This window comes from Sciurus carolinensis, chromosome 15 (genome assembly GCF_902686445.1).
Source record: "Sciurus carolinensis chromosome 15, mSciCar1.2, whole genome shotgun sequence".
Lineage (NCBI taxonomy): Eukaryota > Metazoa > Chordata > Mammalia > Rodentia > Sciuridae > Sciurus > Sciurus carolinensis.
The window spans coordinates 56692617-56711427 of NC_062227.1; the positions used below are offsets into that span (position 1 = coordinate 56692617).

At 36.3% G+C, this 18811-nt stretch overlaps 2 protein-coding genes across 4 annotated transcripts in view; both read right to left on the reverse strand.

Moving 5' to 3' along the window:
• The window catches only part of Dym (dymeclin), a 369953-nt gene that overhangs the window by 137582 nt on the left and 213560 nt on the right, over positions 1-18811 (reverse strand). The gene's annotated exons all lie outside the window — the stretch shown is intronic.
• Positions 7607-9612, reverse strand: LOC124965858 (rab GDP dissociation inhibitor beta-like). Its single transcript, XM_047527020.1, has one exon. The coding sequence runs from the start codon at positions 9337-9339 to the stop codon at positions 8857-8859; it is 483 nt and encodes a 160-aa protein (XP_047382976.1). The 5' UTR covers positions 9340-9612; the 3' UTR covers positions 7607-8856.

Below are 18811 nucleotides of genomic sequence, written 5' to 3' on the forward strand. Positions count from 1 at the left end.
CTCTCAAATAACCACTATTTATGAAATCACAGAAACAAGGTTAAAGAGGAAATGGCTCAAAAGAGGCTCTAGGTCTGAACAGGTGGTCAGGAATGGCTTTACTGAGAAGGGGATATTTAAGCAAAGGCCTAAAGGAGGTTAAGGGGTGAATTATATAAGTATATGAGGAAAGAGCATTTCAGGAAAAAAGGAACAAGAAATGCCAGTGGTTCAAAGAAGAATATGTTCAAGTTAAATTACTGACAATTTCATGAATCTCTTTAAATGATTATTTAAAGCTTAAAAGATCTTAATCATATCATTTTTATTTGCCAAGAACCATCTCCTCCCAGCCCCCAAAAAAGTTTCCACTCTCTTACTTACAACAGAAAATGTAATGATTAATTTATCAGTCGTCACAGTGATGGCAGATGCAGAACAAGAGATGGATTTGAAAAATAACACTGCTGAAAATATCTTTAGGACTTTTTTTAAACACATGAGAATTACTATTCTCAATAATTTATTAGAGGACTGTGAAAACCTACTTCTGAGAAGTGAGAACAGCCTAGATAGGTAGAAGGTGTGATGTGAGCTATATTAGCCACCAATATATAGTCGTCATCCTAGCAATGGTAGGAAAAATGAACGTAGTGGCATCTGAGTGCTTAGCATATGACAGGCTTTATGATAAGTATTTAGCACACATTACCTCACTGAGGCCTCACCTCAGTGCAGAGAGGCAGGTTTCCCTAAGAGCCCCATCTTGCCAGAGGGTCAATGGCAGAACCAGAATTCAAGCCCAGGCAGCCCGACTCAACACCTAAGCACCATGCATGTTACCACAGAAACACTGTCAGTCAACATCAGTGACTACTCCTGCTGATCCTGATGCATCTGACACTTATTTACAGTTCTAGTTTTGTTTGTTTTCCTTTGTGCTACTGGAGATTGAACCCAGGGCCTCCTGCATGCTACCCAAGCACTCTATCGCTGAGCTATACTCCCTGCCTTTAAGGTTTTTTACATTTAAGCAATGCATTAAAATGTGATTATGATGTTTCAATACTCAGGATTTAAATTTTTCCCATCTTTCCTATCTTTGTGCTCTACTAGTGAAGCCCATGTAATTGTTCATAAGTAAAGGCATAACCGCATGTCCTGATTTGCCCAGCATAGTCTCAGTATACATATTTTGTCTCATCCTATTAGTGTCCCCTTTCACTCTCTTAAAGTGACCTGGTTTGAATGATAGATTATATGATTCCCCCATTTAATAATCACTTCCTTCTTTGCTCACTGTCTTTATTATTAAACAATGAAGTTTATTAAATTGGCAGCATTCTTTCTTTTGGGATGCAGGTTCACCACACCTCTTCTACTCGAATATGGGCTCTCAACATTTACAGCACATTTTTTCTTGTCTTCAAATGGCTCCACAACTCTTTTCCAACTCTTGTGTCTGATCTCATCTCCTCCTACGTCCTGTCCCATTCCTTATTCTTTCCTCTTAAACGAATCCTTTGTCTCTCTCGCCCACTCTTGCCTATATCTTCTTTTATGCCACCCCTACGCTTGGAACAAACCTACTAATCCCCCAAATGTCTGTCCTCCAAGCTCCGTTTTAAAAGTCACTTTAGTCAGTGCGGCCTACCTGAGCTCACCCATCCACCCACCTGGCCTATTTGTTAACTGAATTCTTCACACTAACCTCTATGAGGCTCTAGTTTGAAATGTTATTATTTTTATTACACTACAATTTGGTTCACGATATTCACTCACATCAAAGGGAATTCTTGATAAACTTTATAGTTTGAAACTTCGGTTTTCAGTTAATCTATTAACCAAAGGGAATACATAATCCATAGGGATCTTGCTAACAATCGTAAATCCATGGGCTGGGATGTAGCTCAGTGGCAAAGTGTTAGCCTTGCATTAGCAAAGCCAGGGTTCGTTTCCCAGTTCCAAAAAGAAAAAAAAAAAAAAAAAAAAAAAAAAATCATAAACCCAACGCCTGCTTTTAGAGGATACAGGAGCAAACTCTTCAATGTGGACATTTGATTATCAAAAGGGAGATCATACTCATTGGTAGTCACTCTCAATTTCATGGAGGGAAAACAGGTGAAGTGGGCTCTGGTCTCAGTCTGCTACTATCTCCTACAATTTGAGCTCTGAACACTAGCTCTGTGTCTCTCTGTTCACATGGACAATAAGGACAGCAATATATATATATATATATATATATATATATATATATATATATTGCTATATATATAGAAACAAAACGGCACAGGGAAAACCATCTCTTTTGGATCAAAGGCTACACACTTAGTGAACTAGTATAATGAGCCAATGAATTAGAAATTCCATTAGCCTATTATGGGTTTAGTGGACCTGTACATTAAATAAGAAGATAATTAATTCTAGATAACACTAATTTCTGAACATCCTAGTTTGCCTAAAATGAACACAATGAATTCAAAGCTGAAATAGGATAACACCAAAAATATATTTTAATGAGATAATGTATTTAAAATAACAGTATTAAAACTAAATTCTCTTCAAATATTTGAATAACAAAGATTAACAAGCTTGGAAAAATTTTTCTTTTTTGTACTGGGGATTGAACTGACCCATATTCCCTGCACCCCCCAACCCTTTTTAAAATCATTTTTCAATTTTGAGACAGGATCTTGCTAAGTTGCTTGGGGCCTCACTAAGTTACTGAGTATGGTCTTGAACTCACAATCCTCCCATCTTAGCCTCTTCAAGTTGCTGTGATTACAGGCATGCGTCACCATGCCCGGCTGTGATATCAGAAGAAATGTCGTTTCACTACATAAGTAGGAAAACCCAGTTCTTCTAAATGTGTAAAATCAAAGAATGCCACCTACAGAAACAGATTGGGAATAATAACATTAATAAAGGGAGCACTGTTATGCTAAAAACATAACAAGTATTGGGAAAGTGAGTTCTATGGTTTTGGCTACAGGGAGGTATGTCAAACTTGCACATGTCCTAAATGAATAAAGCTACTTCATTCTCTCAAAAGATTACTTGTTAATTCATTTTTGTTCTTGACATTAAAGAGCACTACTTAGAGAAGTATGTACATTCCTCAATACACAAAAAACAGTGACTTAAGTCATGTGTCACAAATTCAAATCCAAGAATACAAATACGCCAGAGTTGAGCTAAGTATTAGCAATCATTTAAGAGTTCATTTTGCTGTTTGGGGTAGCATTCTCACTGAGCAAAACAAAATAACTACCATTTGGACTACAAAAGGCATTGCAAAGGAAAGGCAGATTAACTTGGTCTCATTAAAAGGAAAGATGCACAAAAGGCAGGAGGTGGAAGTAACTCTGTACAGGGAGTCCTGGTCCAGATGGTGTGGCACAGAAGGTGCATGCTCTTAACGCATCTTTGTCCATGGGCAGTGTGTGGCACACAGACAAGAAAGTTGAGCCTTCAAGACCTAGCTGTTTGTAACTAAGAATCTCCCCTCAAGAGTGTGGGTGTAGCCGCTGCTTTCTTCTAGTGCAAAGCAATTTTTGCTTTTATAGTTCTGGTCAAGCTTCTAAATGGCATACGGAGCACCAGGGAAGCATTAGATAATATACTGTTTTCTTGTTCCCAAAGCAGTCTAATACAAGTAATCTGAATTTACTATTGAAGAAGCAATGAACTCAGCCTAGAAATGCCAGTTTACAAGCACGTGGGCAAACAGCAACAGAAGAGTGAGTAGAGCAACCCAGAAGTCAGATTACATACACCTTTGTAGCCAATGCCTCTTAGTTTATACCATGACAAGCTTAAGTGGATCTTCTTTAAGTAGAACCATAAATTCTTAGTGCATACAGATTCAGTGTATGAACAGGCTGTTGTTATCGCTATTGTATTCACAAGAGAAATGGAGAGTCGAGACAGGCTGAAATACAAATACTCTATAAACAACCATGATAAAATGAAATACCACAGACCTCAAGAGTCGCACCAAGGGTCACACAAAATGTGGTAGCTTGGCTACCTCTTACATTTGCTATTAGTGCCAGGCACAGGAATTAAGTGATAGTGATTCTTCAGAAGGAATATTAAAAAAACTAATGAAAATGGAAGTTCTTTTCCTCCTTCTAAACAAGACAACCACAACACACTGTTCCTGCAGTTCGCTTACTGCAATAAAATAGTGTTATGTAAGATGGGAAAACAGCAAGAATCAAGTAACCATAGAACAGATGACTGCCTTCTCTTACTGACGAGCATTTAACTCACAATGATGCGCTCTGACTTGACCATGTAAGGATCCTAAGAGAATTCAGAGGCTTTTTCACAATTTAATAAACTATAAAAAATATTTTCCAGACTCACTTTTTTACTAAACATTAGAAGTTTAATTATTTTTCTGCAGGTTTTTTAATCACTAATTTCAGATTTATTTGTAAACTTTTCCTTTACTTCGTCACATTTTATAGAAAAGATATCGAATATCATTGTAGCTCCACTGCTATCTTGACAAGTTATTTAGGAAGTTTAGGATTGAAGGATTTAAATTAAACCTACTGGAACGACCTTATGCAGACCCAAATTGCTGTCTCTGCACAGATTTCCAATGTCATGATCACTGCATGCTATTTTATAGAGACCATGTATTGAATTCATGAAACTTCTACCATCCAAAATAATGCAACTTGAACTCCTTCCTATTGACTTACGATATGTGTTATTTGAAAACAAATACACACAGAGAAAGAAATTAATAGTACTAACATAAACCTACAACCAAATGAGCTTTTAAGTAAACATCTTTTAAGTCTATATAAAGGCTATTTGTATAAGACCAACTGCCTTTCTATTAAACACCCAGGAAAGTTTCCGCTTATTTGTTTACTTAAAGATAGAAGAATGCCACAAATGTTAGTCAATAAACAGGAATGACAAGGAGACTGGAAGACAATTAGTCATCATTCCCAATTATATTCAGGTGTTGTTTTATTTATTTATTTCTTCCTCTTCCCAGCAGTAAACCAAAAAACTTATCCTTCAAGTCACCTTGAAATCTCCATAAATGCTTAATTTGTGAAATTCAGTTAAAAACATTTGAAAGGGCTGGGATGTGGCTTAGGCATAGAGTGTCTCCCACGCATGCATGAGGCTCTGGATTCTGTCCCCAACACCGTAAAAACAAAACAAAACAAAATAAATGTTCTGTATTCATTCCATAATTACCTTGAGAAGAAAACAAAAATCAAACCTCTATAAAAAAATCAACACCACACTAGACTTGGAATATGTTATGGTTTGGATCTGAAATACCTCCCCCAAACCCATGTACTAAAAGTTTAGTCCCTAGTGCAGCAGAGTTCAAAGGTGGAGCCTTGGGAGACCATGAGAGCCTCCAACATCATCAGTGGATTAATCATTGATAGATTCATAGCTAAATAGGCTATTTGGGAAGTGGTAAAAAAACTTTAGAAGGTGCTCCTCCCACTTCCAGTCAGATGAGGTAGCAGCTTTGCTACAACAGCAACAGTGGAACTCAATGACCACGGGCTAAAACCTTGCGAAGCCTTTCCTCCTTTTCAATTGATTCTCTGAGATATGTTGTCACAGAAACACATACATTCCTATGAAATTTTGTAAAGACCAGTATGGAAAACAAGAGATGCTATATGTTTTTAGAGTAGAAACTAGAATAAATGGTGTGTAGAGGATTTTAAAGGATGGAAAAGTAAAATCAAGATTCCTGTTTCTATAGCCTATACTTCAGCTTAAAAATTTTTACTAATTTTATAAACTATCTCCAAGTGAAACTGTAAGTGGGTTGAGAACAGAAGTTGTTCAAGAATTCAGACACAATATAGTTTAAAATGTATAATTGCTAAATAAATCAGATTTTTAGTGGGCTTTAGAATGGGTCAATATGATTTCAAGGACAAAGTTAATTAATAAAACCTTATTATTATTATAAAGGCTTTATAATAATATTTTTAATAATATCTAGGAAGCAGTATAAGATTAAAAGTATGGCTTCTGAAGTCAGCATATTTGGGGTTCAATACTGATTTTTTTCACCTCTGGCAAGTTATTAATCATTCTGTGCATTAGTTTCCTTATCTATAAAATGGGAATAATCATACAGTAGCTCAAAGAGGTTATTTAATATTAAAACAAAATAGTTAATAATTGGAACAGTTCTGCTAAAGAGTAGAACTCAGTATTAGCTATTATCACAACCAGTAGACAATAATATATTTTATATGTATACTCTAAAAAAATCTATATAGTACATCTAAAGTTCACCTAAAAATTAATTTTTAATTAAGTGCCTCTAATAGACAGCTAGTTGTCTAAACAAGTGACTCTTAGAGAATGTTTTATTCTAGTTTAAGATCAATATACAAATGCACATGGAAAAGCACCAAAGCAACTCTCCGATTCCCATTCCAGCTCAAATCTGTAAGAGAGATCTTCAAATGTAACAGAAGAGAACTGAAGTTTTAAAATCTCAGAACATAAAAAGTTTAAAAAATAGAACAGCTATCTATTTAGAATAATTCACTAAGCACATGTATAGTAAGATACATTTATCTTACTTTATAATGCTGTGATATTCAATAATATGAAACTTTGATCAGAGCAGGGACTCCAGAGAGACTGGATTTACTTTCAGCTCATTGTGTGATCATTGCCAAACCATTTAACTCTGTATTTTTTTCTGCCTCCTCATCTTTTGTAACACAGAAATAAATCATTTTGTTGTCAATATAACTTAGAGGGATCAGATTAGCACAAATGCCATTTCCATCCTGCAGTCAAATTGAAAAGAATTTACCTGCTTTATCACAAGTACAATGGTTTAGTCACTTAGTGCCAGTAGGTGAAATATTAACTTCTGATTTACATCAGTGCCTATTTAAATTCTGGAAGTCAAATAAATGTTACGGGCTGGTATCATGACATGCCAAGGCATGGAGAGTGGGTGGAATGACTTTTCTTCCATATACGGGAAACCCTGTATGTTTAAGTCTGTGAGACATTAGTAACCAAGAATATTTCTATAATAAGCAGTTGTGCAAGTCTGCATGTCTGAATATGTACATGAAATTCCCTGCAAATGGCAGCCCCAGGGGAAGAAGATCCACTCTAAATCCCTATACACTTGCCTGAGAAATTTTATTATTTAGAGTGTTTGGGAACTCTGGTCACAACTACACACCCACAGATATGTCAACTGAGACCTGAGTGTGTTCTTTACCTGAGATTAATACACAAGGAGCAATTGGTGGGAAAAAGAGCTACCTTTTTTAACCGTATATGAATTTAATATTGCTCTTTCATAAGATTTTATCAATTCTCATTTTGTTTAAATCTGTCAAAATTCTAATGACATCCTCCTCCCAGTATAAAAATTTACTTAGTTAATAATACCTTTTGGTATATTTTTAGCTATTAATTTTATCTAAATTTCTTCCCTTTAATGATAAATTATACAATACAACTTTGTGCCATTTTAGTGTAGATCATCATGACAGGCTAGTGTAACATTTTTTTGTATAGGATTTTAATATTGGTTTTCCTAAATCTTACTGACACACAAGGAACACACTGAAATATTTTCTAAACATTTCTTTTTCTTTTTTTTTTTTTTTTTGGTTCCAGAGTTTGGCTTTATTTTGCAGTACAGAAATCATTTGGAGCCATTTTGGGATAGACATCATTGAAGTAGAGGCTATGTCAAATCAATACTGCATTGCAGCTTGGTCCATTTGAAGAAGCCACACCTGGGATACAAAAGTTGCTTCCACATTTTACCTGTTTTTTTTTTTTTTTTATGATAGGTTCCTTTCCCCTTCTCATCAATTTTATTAGGTTAAAAAACCACATACTGGCTTCCTACAAATGAATCCCTAAGTCTGGAGTTTGGTTAGAAGTTTATGCCCACATAAACCAAACTTTTGGCTATGGTATTTGGGCCCTACCATAATACTTAGCACAAAATGTAGTTATAGGGAATATTCAATTTAGAATCTCCTTAATGTCAAGATGGCACACAAATTGTATGAATCCAGCTCTTGAGTAGCAGAAGCACACAACTGCGAAATCTACCCTGATTAAAAGATACAAATACTGTATCGAGTTCTCTGTATTGATATCAGAATGTTTAAAACTGCTCCTTCACTAGAAAAAAAGCCAGTTCAGTTAAATTGAACAGAATGTGGTAACTGGCCAACTCTGAATAGCCACTCCATGAAAACAAGTTAATACATGATATTAGAAAGATGAAGGGGAAGAGTATTTACTAATACAATGCTCTTCAATCTCTCCATTTGATTACAAAAGCAGGCCTTACAATTTTGATTTCATACAATATGCATTATTTGTCAAATTTTAAATGTGTCCTAATTAGATATTAATGTGTACTGCTGTTAGTCTTCCCCATAGATGTCATTTTTCTTGCGCTTCATTTCCTCAAAATCAAACTCAGATCCTGTCATCCTCTTATAGATGTCTTTAATGTCATCACAGTCGCCTCAAAGTCAGTTATGGCATCATACGTGCAGAAAATAAAGATCTGGCTCTCTTTTCCCAAGTCTTTTGGTACAAGGAGGTCACTATGCTAACAATTTTTATTCAATTGGTTCCAAGAGTTCCAAAGCTGGTCTGATTTTTTTTTTTTAGGTTCCTTGTACTAATAATGGCAATGTACTTTCCTTGCACTGCCACGTTGTGTGCAGAGGAGATCATGCAAACGTAGATATCAGACTTTCGATTGACTTGGTTATGTGGAATAATGATCTGACAGGAGTTGGCATCATTGGTGTTCTTAATGGGGTAGTTGAGGATGCATATAACTCTGATCACCTGGCCCACTTTTTATACCCGATCTTTTACATAGCTGGGGTCACATATGAGCTGCTGACAGCGAGCAATCTCTCCTTCAGACTTTACACCAACCACTTTTCCATTTTGCACAATGATTTCTTCAAATGGTTTATTCAACATGTAGGTACCTCCATAAATAGCACTCAGCCTTGCAAATCCTCGTGGCAACTCTCCAAGGCCACAGAGTGGATAAAGGTATGGGTTTTTGTCATATCTTGCCAAAGACTCACTGTAAAGTTTAATTCTATTAATGGTTTCACAACATGGTTGATCTAAATAGTCATCAGTTCTGTAAAGTGCAAGAACTTGACCAGTAAAATCTATAACATCTTGGCCCAAATCAAATTTCTTATACACATCTCGCATCGTGGTCTTCTTAGGATCGATACCCTCAAAAGTTCTAGGATCTTTTCCATCAAAGTTGGCAATGTACACTAGGAATTTTCTGAAGCGATGCTTTTCAAACAGTCCCATTAAATTAGACGCCAGGGTTTCTGCTTCAGTGGAAGGAACCTTGTAGATTTTTCCTTCTTTATAAACAAAGCTCCCTTCAGTCACTTTGAAATCTAGATATCAAGTGACCTCTGTATAAAGCAGCATCTTAACCAACTGACCATTAGCCATAAGAAACTTGGGAATTAAGTCAACATTCCAGTCTCTTCCTCTCCCCATTGATGCTGGTGGTGGTCCTGGTCATTTAAATCTTTTGTATTAATCCTCCAGTGGTGTTACAGATGCACTTTCTCCTCCATAATATGGGTTTCTATCCATATGAAGAGCCTTCTTTCCATTCTCTGACATTCCAGACAGAATACATTCCGTCAGGCTCATGCCCAGCACGATCACGTCGTACTCCTCATTCACCGAGGGGCAGGGCGAGGACCGCGGAGAGAGAAAGCGCAGAGGCTCTGCAGCCACCCCAAGGAGGCGGGAAGGTGCTCCGGCCGTTTCGGGCCGAGGGAAAGGGAAGAGCGTAGGAGAGGTAAAATGGAGCTGACGAGGGGGTGAGGCCGACCGCCACCTCAGACGGGAAGGGCGGAGCTGGGCCTCTGAACATTTTCAATTGGACTTAGTATTGTAAGTTTGGTTTTCTACTAGGTTATTTTGAATTAAAAAGCTAAATGGAATTTTTACTACATACAATAATATATTTTATTTCTTATTTATATTTTTAAAACTTCATTCTGTTATTGCCAGTCATTTACCCCCATAATTTATTACATCAAGAAAAAGTCCACTTTTTTTAGGAGGGTAGTAAAATTTGTTACTAACTACTCTGTTTTCAAATAGTTTTTTCAGTGCTGTGTTTACATTTAAAGAGGCAAAATGAAATGTAAAATAATTTTACTTCTGTGTTCTTTTGCTTAACTAGAGCTACCAGAGTACATGTTTTTTATCAGGCATTTTTTAAAGCATGGTGATATTGCCTTGCTGGTCATGGATTATCAGATATCCCCAGAAAAGAAAATTTATAAAGTACTTTACTGGGAGAAAAAAGCAACCCAGCTTTACATGTTCCGAAGAATTAAGGATCCTTCCTTTGCCAGGGAGTTTTACTGCCAATCTGTGGAAACTATAACCAGAGAATTATAACTAGAATCCTCCATTATCTAATGATGCTATCTTAAGTGATACTCTGAAGATGTAAACGTACTGTAAAATGATGCCACTTTTCCTACATTTGGATAAAAACAATCTCTGAAGTAGGTGGTCATTAGGAGACTGAACAAGTCTGCATTAAGTTAATTTCAATTAACTAAAACCATTTGTTCTCAGCAATATGAAGCACCTATTGAATAAGAATAGCCAAGAATCGTATTAGGTGGCTGGGTCAGTGGTTAAACATAAACGTTCCCTGCCTCTGTGAAACTTATAATCAACTCAGGGTGGGGTGGGGTGGGAAGAATGAGAGAAAAGAGTAAGAGATATGAATGTGTGAGAGAGATAAAACACAGTATGCGAGCATAACAGTGGATGACGAATATAAGAGACAGAGTAGGGAAAAGACAGGAAAGAGCATGTGAAAAGTCCTAAGACAGAAAAGGGGTCAATAAATCCTGGCAAAGAAAAGACAACTAGTGTGGCTAGATAATATACCAGCTTAAGGGCAAAAAACAAACCACTCAAGGGTTTGAGTGAGGAAGAGACACGATCTGATTGAGAATACACAAAGACACTTGCTAGATGAGAGTTGGGGTGGGATGGGAGTAGAGGAGAAGCAGAGAGAATCTGGGTATGAGATAAGGATGTTTGAGCCAGGGTGGCTGGCAGAAGGAACAGAAAAAAGAAGAGATTCATCTGTATTTTGGGTACAGAACTGAGATAGAATGAGGATGGATGCAGAGGTGAAGGGGGAAAATGATGATTCTCATGAGACAGGCAAAAGCAACTTGGTGGCTGCAAGCACTGAGATGGAGGGAATGACAAGAAAAGGGTTACAGAGAAGGCCTAAGAATCGCTGGGAGAGGGTGAATGAGAAGCAGGAGCGGTGGTGCTAATGTTAGGCGCCTGACAAGTGTGAACTGGAATTCAGCATTTCAGCAGGACTTATGAATCTGGGAAGTATTGGCTCATGGTTGACACTGCAAAGTGACAGAAAATGGTGAAAATGCCTGAGGTAAGAATTTGAGTGAAAAGAAGGGAGCATCTCAGGAACAAGCCCTAGTGAATTCTAATATTTAAAACCCCAAAGCCTAAAAAACAAATGGCAAAAGGGTGGAAAGAAAACAGAGTATGTTATCAGAAAAGCCAAGAGAAGAGGGTGGGTCAAAGCTATCTACCCCGGTTGTAACATCCAGCACAGATGGTGGCCGAGTGTCCCCCTTTCTTCTTCAGAGTGTGCAGCACCAATTCATTCCTACAGCACTTGAGAAGAAGAAAGAAAACCCCAAGCCAGAACACATACCAAGTTAGAAGAGGGAATTCTAAAACAACATTAACTGCTTATTGTATATTCTAACCAACTTTTCAAGTCTGGATTACCTGTTCTATTTGATTTATACGTACTAAGTACAAAGCAGTTAATCTCCAAGACCAAACAGCACATTCTAGAACATGGAAGGAGTATGATGACAGCATTAAGCAGGGCATACGTAATACAAAAGGAAACCATAATGACTTAAGTTGGATAATACATTTCATTTCATGCCACAGAAGTGGCACAGAAATCAATAAAGCACACAGCCACAACAATTATTAAGACAGTATCATATGCATGAAAAATTATTACTCTGGTTTCAGATTTTTTTTGTTACAGATTTAGTGAGTGGTACACCATGAAAAGACTATTTTGGTTATTTTAAAAAACTTTTGAGGGAACTCATTAAAACAGTGTGTTAGATTTAGAATGAAGATGCAATTCTTTCAAACCAATGAAATGGCACAGATGTGATTTTTATTTTTTTATTTTTTATTTTTTTGGGGTGCTAGGATTGAACCCAGGGCCTTGTGCATGGAGGCAAGCACTCTACCAACCGAGCTATATATCCCCAGTCCACCAGATGTGATTTTTAAACCATATATAAAAGACACAATGAATGGGCCAAAATCTGGAAAGTGCTACAGTTTAGATATAGAAATGATTTAATGTTGTGCTTACTTAGAATTATAAACCTATTTAGTTAAAAAGGAAAGAGAAGAAAAAAGTGAATGTATACACATTCTAAAATAAGTCATCAGAGAAAGTCTCTGAGGTCACACCATGAGAGCTCCTACCCACTCTGCGAGTCACTGCAGTTCTGTGTCAATAAAATGACACTACATTACACTGACATGGTGAAAAACTTAGGGCAATGAGGAGGAGGGCAGAGATAAGGAGGGGAGAAACTTTAATAATTTGTATAATCTTGAAAAATTCAATAAAAAATGACATTTGAAATTATTTTAAAAGAATGTCAATATATATTATGCTCAGTATTTATAGCTATTATATATATTATTTAGTTTTTTGTCTAATGCATATAATTTTTAAGTGTTTTGAGTAGGAGTATATAATTTTGTATTCTCTTTTCACTTAATATATTTCAAATGTTTTCTGAATATCTTAATTTATTTTTCTTTATAATATTTTAACGGCTTGCATATTTTTCCACTGAATTGACGAGGATACATAGTTTACTTAACCAATCTAGTATTTTGTACCTAAATATAACTCTTTCCTTAGGATAAGTTTCCTCCGATGATCACATTTTAATGAATTTTGATAGGTATTTCTAGTGTATTTCTTAACAGAAACCAATATTTTTCACTACTCTTTTCAAAATTATTATTAATTGACAAACACTATGTATCGTTATAGTGTACAACATGTTTGATAGAGGTGCACCTGTGGAATGACATGTCAGCTTAATTACAATCTATTAACCCTCACATACTTATTCTTTTTATGGTGAGAACACTTAAAATCTACTCTCTTTGCAATTTTCATTTACAAATATACTGCTATTAACTATAGTTACTATGTAATAACCATAGTTATGATAATAGGAAGACTGATCACATCTCTTGAATCATCATTTTTTATCTAGCAGATCAATTTATGATTGGAAAATAATTCAGATTGGATATTATACCATATCTCTAGACTATTAAGCAGAGTTTAAAAGTCTTTGCTCTTGAAAAATCAACCTTTACACTAGATTACATAAAGCTTTTTAACATTATTAGTAACAAGAATATCTCTGCATATTCTTACAGCATAAAATATAAATCATGCTGACATATATACTAAACAGGTGCAGTGCTGATTGAAAAGAACTAAGTACACACACAGGAAAAATGGAAGAATTATGACAGTGTTTTCATCACTGCAATGATTACAATCCTCAATATGGCTTGCCAATTCATTTTTCCAAATTCATTTACATTGATTCCTTCTTTAATCACCTCCACTGCCACAATCAGCTAGTCCTCTGTTTTGGTCTATTGCTTAAATTCAGATTCTTCCCTCTCAACTTTGTATAAATGCCTAACAATCATCATCAGGAGCATGCTGTTGACCATAATCATACTCATGCTCAAAACACTAAAGTAAATTCAACTGCCTACAGAAATCCATATGCAAATAAAAAAATTGTCAAAACATAAAAACGTACATACAGAAATTGTTCTGGTCTAACATTCAAGGTCCTCAGGAGTCTGGCTCCACAACTAGTATAACTAGTTGCAATACTGAGTAATCCTATATGTAATTCTGCTTTGCCAAATGACCCTATTTACTGCCCCAGAATATAATTGTGTGGCTCTTCCTTTGAATTTGAGTTTTTGGCACCTGCTCTACTGATCTAACACTATCCTTTGTTCCTACTTAAATCCTACTTGTTTGAGGATACTTCATATCTCCCTGTCAGAAAAAAAAATGTGACTAATTTACACTTAACTAACAATACAAGGCAGGGATTTTACACAAGATTTTGTCTTGTCTTTGTCTTTACCATAAAGTCCTCTTACTGGCATTATACTAATTACATAGTAATAATTGAGTACAACATGTGCGAATTCTATGACCCAGGACAGGAGCTTTCAATGGTGAGGCATGACAGTAGTCCCCAAACAATCCCCACTTCCTACCCAGGAAGAACAATTTAGCACACCACAGTCCCTTCGCTAAAGACTCAACTTCCGCTGTCCAGGCAGGTTGGATAGTCTTATGACTAACTTTTAGTTGAGGGATGTGTGATGCCATAAACTGGAAATTTACATGCAATCCAGTCCCTTCCCCCTCCTATTGTCTGGAGTGCGGACTTGTGGTGAACCATACCGAACTCTTTGGATGAGGTCCAAGGTACTGTGGGAGGTGGAACACAAGAGAGGAAGCTTCCGGGTTTGGAACTTCTATGGGGCAGAGCTGCCACATCAGCTCACTTTACTTTCTTTTAGAAATAAATGGCTACCTTGTTTATTAATCCATTGTTATGGAGGGTGTTCCTCTTTTACAGTAGTTGAATCTAATTTTCTATCTTAATCAGGTCATGAAATTTCTAAGTTTAGAGGCAAAAATTTCTCTTTCTGACTTTTGGTGAGAGGGTTCATCATTTTTAACAATTTATAGAAGAATTCTATGGCATCCAAAAGGTCAGGACCACTGATGATAGCCAAAGTATTAAACTAGCCAAGGAATTCAGTGTCAATATGCTTAATTTTCTAAGAAGAGAACATAGTACCTTAAAATCAATGTGATAGAAAACAATTTTTAACACTGCTGGTGTTCTTTTTCAGTTTTCAAGCACCCAGAAGCAATAAACTGAAGTACCAAGTTAACAGTATTTCAAAATAAATGGTGCAGTACAACAGAATCATCTCAACACTGAACTTTTCCCTGATCTCTCCTTGCTTCTGGCCAAATTAAACTAATAGCAAGCAACTATGTTTTTTTACATCAGCCAAAATAAATATATTAAATATGCAGTCCATTAAAAACAAGGAAACAGGTATTTCTTATTTCACAGATTTCTTATAAAACTTATTTGCAACTCCACCCTGAAACCTTAAGAAAGTGGAACTTAAAGTTGGACATAAAAATCTAAGCATTTGACTTCATGTAGTTACCAGCAATGAATTCAAATTCTCAAGTGCTATCTCAGAATTCTAAATTTGATTTCCGCAGAAATCAAATCTAAGGTTAGTAGCTCAGAGGTGATCTCAATGTTTTGAGGCTAAATCGAGGAGGCACCAGCTCTGAAAAGTTTATAACTTCATGAAGTATGACTCAAACAGAAAAAAAAAAAAAAACAGTAAGAATACATTTATTCTTTCGTTACATTTAAGTAAAGCCTCTCCACAATTACATCCAATAATTAAATATAGAACAAGTCCAGGGAGATGTGTATTCCCGTGAAAAATATCTGAGAATTCTATAGAAGCCAAAGTGTGCCTGTTCTCAAACACCAGTGCAGTCCTAGGACAAATTATGAGTACTATGTATATGAATGTGTGAATTATACATAACGCACACACACGTACACATGAACTTTTTTTTTTTTTTTTCCTTTTGTACTAGGGGTTGAACCCAGGGCACTTTACCATTCAGCTTTATCTGCCAATCCTTTTTCTTTTTAATTTAAGACAGGGTCTTGCTTAGTTCCTGGGGGCTTTTCTAAGTTTGCTCAATCTGACCTCAAATTTGTGATCCTCCTGCCTCAGTCTCCCAGATTATTAGGATCACAGGTTTTGTGCTACTGCATCCAGCAAACTGAGTAAAATTTATAAATTATAATTTAAAAATTTTAAAAATACCCTTTGGATGTTTATACCTTAAAACTTAGCTGAGAGCACGAGAAGAGAGAGGAAGCAAAATGGATAGTGATGAGGGGGTTCCAGGAAAGTCATAGAATGAGGAAGTAGAAAATCTAGATGGATTTCTATGATGATCTGAGGAACAGTGGAGATTTGGCTCCGTGGCAGGCAGCTGAAGCTGGCACAGGAAGAACACACTGCTTTTGCCACATGATGCCTCCATCTTCTTTTTCCTCTCAAACATTTTTACTCTCGTTCCTCCCTACTGTGTTTTCCTTGTTCTTTTCCTTTCATCTTCCTACCTGACCATATATTTATTTTCCCTTTCTGTCCCTGCCAGGTGAAGGGTGGAGTGACTCCAGAAGACACTAGACAGTGGCCTCTATCACAATGGCAAATGGGAGAAACTGCTGCCAGCAGTATTCATGAGGGTTAATGATGTGAGGCATGAAGCTACAAGATGCATAACAATGAACAAGACAGAGTGTTCACTCTTAGGAGGCTTGTAGTCTGACAGGACAGATCCAAACACAGGGGAAAAAAAGAGGAGAACAGTGTGACAGTTACTTTTTTATGTTCAACTTGTCTAGACATGGCACCTAGTTCTAGTCCATGGTCAAACACTAGTCTAGATGTTAGTATGAAAGTATCTGCAGATGTCTCAACACTTACGATCAGTTGATTTCAAGGGAAGTAGACGGCCCTCCATAATGTGAATAAGACTCATTCAGACAGCTAAAGGCATCACAAAGACTGGGCTTCCCAAGGAAGAAGGAATTCTGCCTTAAGACTACAACATAAAACTCCCCATGAATTTAGACTGCAACATTGATACCTACCTACAATTTCCAGCCTGTCAACCTGCCCTACAGATTTCAGACTTGATAGACCCTAGAGTCATAAAGTCAATTCCCTATGATTGATTCCTCACTGCCCATATATATAAAATCTCCTATCAGTTTTGTGGACAGTCCTGACTGATGTACTAGTGAATAAGGACAAAGTTAATTGTGCTGCCAATTTAAGAGGTTCACTGATCAGTAGTGCTTCCCATTCCTTGCAACTAGACAATTTCTAAAAGTATTCACTGACCTGACAGTCATTTTGCATAAGTTAGTGAAATGTCATTGACTTTAGTTTTGATAGATTCTTCTACACTGTATACTGACTTTATTATTTTCTCTTGATTTTCTATTCTTGATTTCTCAAAGTATCTGCATCATACTGATCTGTAATGAGTCTGTAAAAATCTTTCTGCTACCAAGAAAAGGCTCTGCCAACTTAGATGCCGCACAGTGTTCCTTTCCTAAGAAGTGTTTCACTTAGATATAATGTGTAGTCTGAGCTTTTGTATGTTTCTTCATCTGTGAGGATCTATTTTAATTCTAAATGTTTTCCATTTCCTGGTTAAGGTTGCCATGGGAGTTTTTTTCCTCCTCCTTCTAATCATTTGGCAATGACGATCCCGTCTTAAATCATCATATCTAGCTAACAATATAGTGTTGGTATAAGTCATCTCTGACTTATAGGAAATGTGTTTAAAAATGTCAACTGCAAAGTACAAAGCAGTAATGTCATAGTTGCCCCTCTATTTTGGTACATGATACACACTAAATAGCAGGTGTCAATTTCTCTGATATTTGAGATTGATTGCTTGTCTGTTTACTACTCCCACCATCATTATGTTTAATCTAAACTCATCTATGACACATTGCACTTGCTGACTTATAACAACGCTGTATGTAATAAAATGAGCAAGAAATACAAAACCCAAATAGGATGATTTCTATCTTCCTATAAAATCAAACCTGTTCAACTGAATGTGCCTCTATCAGAACAAGGGCAAAGTCCTACAGTAAGCTCTTAGGTGCATTTACAGAGCCAGAAAGAGAACTCAAAATTAATTTGTAATTGATGGTTAACTAGAGTGTATTTCATATGCAAATCAGACAGACCACTCCAACTACTATAAATTAAGTCAGAGATTTCCAAAGGAAACAAAATACAGAAAAGTTCTGACAAGTTTATGTGACAATTGTGGGCTGAAGTCTTCCTCTTTCCCATGAAACATAATATAAAGTACTGAAGACATATGTAAGGAACAAATCCCAGGTAGCACTTTAAAGAATTATTTAGTAGTAGTTAAATATAAATTTTCACTCTTATCATTTAATTTACATGTGTCCCATAAAGCATGCAATTATCAGTTATATACAACATGCAACATGCAGTAAATGGACAGCAGAGGTTAATAACCTGGAAGCATAGGATCTGAGAATGTGAAACAAGTTAAAGACAAGAATTCCTCTCCATTGTCACTGAGGCCGAGAAGCAATGCTGAAGCGTAGAAGAGTGAGAGTGGGGGAAATTACAGTTTGTCCCAACACATAAACATATCTCCGCAAGTGGCGGCAGGTATAACTGAAAGACAAAGGTAAAAGGAGAGAAACAGAAAGAGGAGTTTTCCTTTGAACAAATGTCATTCTTTTAGTCCTCAAAGTTTTCTGTGTATCTTCACTAGATGGTGCCCAATATAAAACAACTATTAAAAGAGAACATAAAAAGGATAAAAAAGCAAGCAAAAAAAAAAAAAACCCACTAAAAAATGGGCAAAAGATATGGACAGACACTCACTAAAGAAGATATACAGATGGCAAATTAGCACATGAAAAGTGTGTTCCCCATCATATGTCATTAGAGAAATGCGAATTAA

Bases quoted from the DNA above. Each gene is read 5' to 3' on its own strand.
- LOC124965858 (XM_047527020.1), bottom strand. From the start codon at position 9,339: ATGGGACTGTTTGAAAAGCATCGCTTCAGAAAATTCCTAGTGTACATT.